Source organism: Oncorhynchus kisutch, linkage group LG23 (assembly GCF_002021735.2).
Source record: "Oncorhynchus kisutch isolate 150728-3 linkage group LG23, Okis_V2, whole genome shotgun sequence".
Taxonomy (NCBI): domain Eukaryota; kingdom Metazoa; phylum Chordata; class Actinopteri; order Salmoniformes; family Salmonidae; genus Oncorhynchus; species Oncorhynchus kisutch.
The window spans coordinates 13708436-13715935 of NC_034196.2; the positions used below are offsets into that span (position 1 = coordinate 13708436).

Below are 7500 nucleotides of genomic sequence, written 5' to 3' on the forward strand. Positions count from 1 at the left end.
ATCTTCACATACAGAGCTGTGAGGCTGCGAACATGCTACAAGGTCATCGTCCCAATTCAACAGTTTTTTTTCAGGCTCAGCTCTCCTCCATAAAAAGACAGAGATAAGGGTTATCCATTCTTCAGTATTTACCCCCAGATGAAACAAAAATACAAAGAATAAAGCACATTATGAATCTATTTTCTCAGAAGAACATCTGTATGTGAATAGTTATGTGAGGCAATGTAGCGTTATAATGTACAGTAATAATTATAGGTCATTGGAGGAGGTACAACCTCTTTACTGTGAGACTAATATGTTCATTGTTGTATAGGGGTTACAGAATGAGCCCACACTCACATACAGTACCATAGAATAGTACATGGGGTATAGTACAAACATGGAATGAGAAAAGGCATACCATGACGGCATCATGAGAGATGACGTTATCAGCCCTCCCAGTCCCAGACCCCTCTCCCTTCTCTCCCAGCTCAAATCTTCCTTAAACTGCGAATGCAATTATTAACATGACATTTCCTATTGGAATTAGCTGCCTGTCTCTCCCGTGACAAACTGTATGCGTGTGTGCAAGTGTGCCTGCATGTGTGCAGCTTCTTGAAATACTAATGCATGCTTTCCTTTGTGTGATGACTGTGGGTGTTCATGTGACTTGTTATTAGCACACATTTATAGAGGGATTTTTGTATTGATGAGTCTATATCAGGAGGTGTGCGAATGCAGTGAGCATTATTGTTTATGTGAATTGTCACCATTATGTAGGGTTAATAAGATGTGTGTGTGTGTGTGTGCTGTGTCTTTGCACTGACATTATGAGAGCCGACGGCTCCTGAGTCTGATTTCTAATGTGTTCTGATGTTCACAATGAGCCTCCGTGGGGGCTCATTGTGAGAGGAGAGGCAGAGTGAGAATAAATGAATGGAAGAGAGAGGATAGACGAGAGATAGGACCTTGGTGTGTGTAACTATGGGAAACAATTGACAAAGTCAAACAGGAAAGGATGTCGTTGATTATGTGACCAGTGGCAGCCACTGCAGGGGATTGCAGGGATTGCTATCAGCATCAGCATCCCTGTGGTGCTTGCTGTCTAAAAGCTGAGACCCCTGTAGCTGTCTAGCAAGTATATGCAGTGATTTGTGGTGTGTGTTTGCACGTGTGTGTAGTACATGTACGTGTGTCTGTGTGTGTGTGTGTGTGTGTATGTGTGTGTGTGTGTGTGTGTGTGTGTGTGTGTGTGTGTGTGTGTGTGTGTGTGTGTGTGTGTGTGTGTGTGTGTGTGTGTGTGTGTGTGTGTGGTCGGTCCATCATTCACATGCCTTTTATGTTCATTTCGTGCATATTTTGTAGAGCTTTGACTTTGATCTCAATACTGTCCCTTCTAGTTTAGCATGCCTTTGTGATGAGCGCACTCTTCTGTGTGTGTACATGTGTGTGCACGAGAGAGGGGGAGGTAGCCTATTGGTTAAGAACGTTGGGCCAGTAACCGAAAGGTCGCTGGTTAGAATCCCCAAGCTAACTAGGTGAAAAATCAGTCAATGTGCCCTTGAGCAAGGCACTTAACCTTATTGCTCCTGTAAATTGCACTGGAAAAGAGCATCTGACAAATGACTAAAATCTACATGAAGAGAGAAAGCGGAGGGAGAGAGCGAGGAGAGAGAGAGAGGGAGGAGAAAAAGAGAGGGGGAAGAGAGAGCGTGTGTTGTATTTTTAGCTCCATAGCCCCACATCTGTGTGTGTTTAATGCAGTGTATGCATGTGTGTGTTTAATCCAGTGTATGCATGTGTGTGTTTAACCCAGTGTATGCATGTGTGTGTTTAATCCAGTATATGCATGTGTGTGTTTAATCCAGTATATGCATGTGTGGCTTTAATCCAGTGTATGCATGTGTGGGTTTAATCCAGTATATGCATGTGTGGGTTTAATCCAGTATATGCATGTGTGGGTTTAATCCAGTGTATGCATGTGTGTGTTTAATCCAGTATATGCATGTGTGGGTTTAATCCAGTGTATGCATGTGTGGGTTTAATGCAGTGTATGCATGTGACAGGTGTGGGTTTAATCCAGTATATGCATGTGTGGGTTTAATCCAGTATATGCATGTGTGTGTTTAATCCAGTATATGCATGTGTGGGTTTAATCCAGTGTATGCATGTGTGGGTTTAATGCAGTGTATGCATGTGTGTGTTTAACCCAGTGTATGCATGTGTGTGTTTAATAAAGTATATGCATGTGTGGGTTTAATCCAGTATATGCATGTGTGGGTTTAATCCAGTATATGCATGTGTGGGTTTAATCCAGTGTATGCATGTGTGGGTTTAATCCAGTATATGCATGTGTGGGTTTAATCCAGTATATGCATGTGTGGGTTTAATCCAGTATATGCATGTGTGGGTTTAATCCAGTGTATGCATGTGTGTGTTTAATCCAGTATATGCATGTGTGGGTTTAATCCAGTATATGCATGTGTGGGTTTAATCCAGTGTATGCATGTGTGGGTTTAATAAAGTATATGCATGTGTGTGTATTTGGATTAGTGTCTCCAGTGTGTTGTTCGGGGGAAGGTAATATGTTAATGAGCTTTTTCACCACTTTCTCTTTGCAGAGATGGTTTGAAACAGTGCAACAGAGTGAGGGAGAGAGAGACGGGAGAGGGAGGGGGGGAAAGAGGGAGAGACTGAGGGAGAGAGAGAGATGGGAGAGGGAGGGGGGGAAAGAGGGAGAGAGAGATGGGAGAGGGAGGGGGGAAAGAGAGAGAGACTGAGGGAGAGAGAGAGATGGGAGAGGGAGGGGGGGAAAGAGGGAGAGACTGAGGGAGAGAGAGAGATGGGAGAGGGAGGGGGGGAAAGAGGGAGAGACTGAGGGAGAGAGAGAGACGGGAGAGGGAGGGGGGGAAAGAGGGAGAGAGAGAGAGAGAGAGAGAGAGGACGGTCAGCCAATGAATAAAGCAATCTTGCATTTTCTGCTTTGAGCGCATGCATCTCGCTAAGACATGCCTGCCTCCTCTCCCTCTCATGTCTTTGTCACTTTGATCTTTCATTCTTTGTAGTATTTCTTTGCTTTCCTCCATTTACGTTTACCTCCCCTCTTCCCTCTCTTCCTGTGACTCCCAGTGTCCTTCCCTCTAGATCCTATGTTGATCCTGTGCAACCTCACTCTCCCACTCTTTCTCTGTGCGTCTCTCTCTCCCCCTAAATTCCCTCGTCTTGGTTTCTGACCCACTGGATCCCCTTTCTCTTTATCCCATGCATAGGAACACATGCACATGCAAACGCACACGCAAACACATGCACACACACCACACAGGCATACTAACACAGACACGTTTAGAGACGCACCACACACTGAGAGGGACTTCACCATGGGGAACTCTGTCAAATCTCACTTCTCCAAGAAGGTAAGGTTTTTGTGTACTGGCTGTGGTCCACCTGAACCCCTGACTGTCTGTGGTGCATGTCTCACTATGTGTCCTTAACTTGACTGGAGGTTATTGGACCACACTGGACCTTTTTGACCCTGGGATTGTGTCATGGGAGGTTGGTGGCACCTTCACTGTGGAGAACAGGCTCATGGTAATGACTGGAGCGGAATCAGTGGAATGGTATCAAATACATCAAACACATGGTTTCTAGGTGTTTGATGCCATTCCATTAGCTTCGTTCCAGACATTATTATGAGCCTTCTCCCCTCAGCAGACTCTACTGGAATGTTTACAGTAGTGTTGGACTGTGTGAGACTCGGTTTTAGAGCACACTGCTGTATTGACTGTGGGAGACACGGTTTTAGAGCACACTGCTGTATTGACTGTGAGAGACTCGGTTTTAGAGCACACTGCTGTATTGACTGTGGGAGACTCGGTTTTAGAGCACACTGCTGTATTGACTGTGGGAGACTCGGTTTTAGAGCACACTGCTGTATTGACTGTGGGAGACTCGGTTTTAGAGCACACTGCTGTATTGACTGTGGGAGACTCGGTTTTAGAGCACACTGCTGTATTGACTGTGGGAGACTCGGTTTTAGAGCACACTGCTGTATTGACTGTGGGACATCTCAGTCAGACGTCTGGTCCGAGGAGCAGTGTTCCCGCTCTTATAGGCTAGTTGTGAATATTAGAGGAGACAGGACAACCTAGTGTGTCATGCTGTTGTCTCATCCACCCCACTGAACCACTGTAACTAAAATAGTCCGCTGACCAGAATAGAATACCGACTGTGATGCTTGAAATCATTTGTGGACTGGATGACGACAGTACCACTCTACCACACATTAGGACTGTAATTGTGTCTGTTTTTCCATATTTCTTTGTCATAGATATATACCAGATGGACATATAACTGTTTTTCCCTACTGAATGTCAGTTGAGCTGGAGTGACTGTGTTGGAGTCCTCAGTGTAGCCAATGATGCTTAACCGTCACTCGACTGTAGTCGACAGTGTCCAGTGATGTCCTGGAATCCCTTTCGCTGGGGATGAGTGGTGTCAATGAGCAGGTTCATGTCAAGATCAACCACATGAGTCAAAGGACTTAGCCCCAAACCAGCGTCACCACTTCACCCCTTCAGAGGGGATACAGTGGCGCGGACAAACCAACAGGTGGAGCTATCCTGTTTAACCCTGCCTGCAGGAGCGCCACGAACCATAACCTGATCTTAGCAGAAACCTTGTTGACGCAGGTTGTTTTTGCAACCGGCTGATGACTACAAACTGGATTTGACTGAGCGGCATTCGTTTTACAGTATCTGCCAGCGCGACATGCTTAGTCTGCGTACAACAATGACAGCCACAGTTCTTTATCTAGTACAATGATAACTGCACAATAAAGACAGGATTCCATGTTCAGTGGGAGCGCTGGGACACCATGCATCAGGGATTTAAATCCCCTTCAGCAGCTGTACATCCTTGAGCGTGTACAGTACAATATGACAAGCAACAGTTGAAGTTGGTAAATAGGAAGTTACTTCTCGACTGCTTCTCACATTCCAATATTGTTCTAGCTGCCATTTCAACGTCATCATTTTTAACATACGTCTGCGCATTAGTAGTGGTTTTGGTGACACACTGGACCTTCAGAAAATCTGCACTGCTTCATGCATCACTTGCTCAGATTACCCAGTGGACAGTGCAATGGGGTGCACTGTAGCAGGGCAGGAGCTGGCACTAGAAATTCCACAGCAACAGATGGAGTATGAAGGTCACCCAAAATATCCCACCAAGCTAATTAAAATCCCACCAAGGGAGGGAAGGAAGGATAGTGGGGCAGGGATAGAGAGAGAGCTGTCTCGCTGCTGAGAAAGGTTATTTTGGGGGGAAACAAACAATGGAGGGAAATAGAAGCATGTCCTTCTTAAGTTGCCAGCTCAGTGTTCCTTGTATAGTGACACTTTTGTCATAAGCCTGTCAGCGTTCTGGTCTCTAAACACAGCTCAGCTCTGTCCACTGATGCCACTTTTCTGTTGGTCTGTCATTCGACTGCAGAAAGGTTGGCCCTTATTTGCCTTGGTGCAGATTAATATTTGTAAAGGTTTCAATGGTGGCTGATGTTCCCCTCTTTAATTAACCTCAGGCTCTGTCTGTAATTGGGGCTGGGCATTGTGTGGCCTGCCGCTGCCCCGTGGTCCACAGACTAATTGGTCATTATAATGTAATGGCTGGATGGATTTGATTCCTTCCATTGGGACAATGGCTAATTGGAATGAGCACAAATAAGCCATCCATCGCTTTCATATGCAAGTGGCTTTCCTATCATGAACTAAACCCTGTATTCAAAGGTTAAATGGAGATTAGACTAAATGATGTATTGACAACCCTACATCTTTAACCAGTAATGAGTGTGACCATTTTTGGGGTCGCTGTCACATGGAACACTAAACTGTGTCTATAAAAAGAAGAATGGCTTGCAGATATTTCTTTGCGTCTTCCTGCGTGTTCTCTCGTGGATTGGTCTGATTGTCTTAGTTAGCTGTTGTGTCTCTTTGATTGTATGCGCTGAGTGCTGAGTCAAATAAGTGTCCCCAGCTGCACAGAGAGCATCTTTGGGATGGATGGATGGATGGGTGGCATTCAGTGCCCCGTTCACTGAACCCAGCCCCTGACTGTGTTCTTTTCACATGACTGACACCCCGACCAGCCCCATTACCATCCTGACCTTTGACCTCACAGGGACTAGCAGACCTCAGCCTCTCTACCTCCACCTCCATCCACCCACCCTCATGCCAGCTAGCCTCTTGTTGTAGTCTGACTCCATGTTGTCCATCCACAAGCTGAGTCACAGTCTGTGTCCCTGTCTCTGCCCCTGCGCCTCTATGTCCTGGCCCCACAACCTGGATGTCTGTGGCCCCAGGACCAGAAGAAGAACTACAGAGCAGTGCAGTCCTGTGAGGAGGGGACTGGGGGGGCCTATCTTGAGCCACTAGTGGCTATGGCTCAGAATGGAGGCAACATGCACAACGTACTGGGGCCTGCCTGCATCTTTCTACGCAAGGGCTTCGCTGAGAGCCGGCAGGCTGTACGTAAGTCCAGACACAAACAGACACATGCCCATAATGCATGCAGAGACACTTTTACAGTATGTAGCTGCACCTGATAAAACAGTGTTCACAAAAGCTTACACACAATCATACAGACATTCTGTCTTTGTCTGCTTCTTTTTCACCCACGTTGACCAATACACTCCTTATGGACTCAAAGAAGAAGGTAATGGACTCAAAATATTTGCAGTAACTACATATAGAATGCCTGCCAGTTGGTGTGAAGATAAGTGTATGCGTATGCGACTGTGTGTGTGGGTGTGTGTGTGATGGCACTCATTGCCATTTGTGTCACGCTGATAGATTGTAAGTCCTTGTGGTACACCTAGTATTAACCTGACAGACTGCTATCCCGAGTACTAAAGTCTGCGTGGAGTAGCGGCAGATGTCTTCATCTGTCTCACTCTCACTGTGATCAGTGGCAAGGCCTTGTCGTGAAGGGAAGATGTGCACTGACCTCTCCTTGGTAGACTGGCACCGTCCATATAAGCTAGCCGTTTCACATCCGTTACACATAGCCTGTCCTGACGATGTACTCTGTTCTGGGGATGCAGGGATGGATGCGGGGTAGAGCTACTTCAAAGGCTAGACTTTAAACTTGAGAGAGAACAAAAGGAACTCCTTCAGGCCTTGTTCCCCCACGCCTCACCACCAACCTTCAAAGGTGGCATGTACCTCTCTCTCACCTAAGTAGATAGGCTACTCAGACAAGCGTCAGACAAATTCTCTAGACTAAGTTGCATTTGGGTAGCCTGATGACTCGCGCTAAATTCTTCCCTTGTTTTGTCGTTCACTACATACTTTAGTCTGAGACTGCTAACATTGAAGTAATTTGTCGTGACAAAGGGCACGAGGGGCGTTGTATAAAACAAAAACATCAACGATTGGATCGTCTCTAACCAATCAGAGTATCAAAGCCAATGACTCTCTACCCACGTGTGTCCTGGCCCAATCCATCGGTTTCTGGACCAATCAGACG

The 7500-nt window shown here is 46.1% G+C and overlaps 1 protein-coding gene across 5 annotated transcripts in view; it reads left to right on the top strand.

Moving 5' to 3' along the window:
- The window catches only part of LOC109868175 (calcium-binding protein 1-like), a 21006-nt gene that overhangs the window by 6121 nt on the left and 7385 nt on the right, over nt 1-7500 (top strand). For 2 of the 5 annotated variants that reach the window (XR_004205051.1, XM_031803178.1), the window contains exons 2-3: nt 6335-6499; nt 6682-6687. The exons of 1 other annotated variant lie outside the window; for it this stretch is intronic. Coding sequence is in view for 3 of the 4 variants with exons in the window: in XM_031803178.1 (XP_031659038.1) it covers nt 6335-6499; nt 6682-6687 (171 nt within the window). In the remaining variant the exon portion in view is untranslated. Of the gene's footprint in view, nt 1-2873; nt 3393-6334; nt 6504-6681; nt 6688-7500 lie in introns of those variants that run through there. 2 more of the 5 variants (XM_031803180.1, XM_031803181.1) reach the window with 2 other exon arrangements.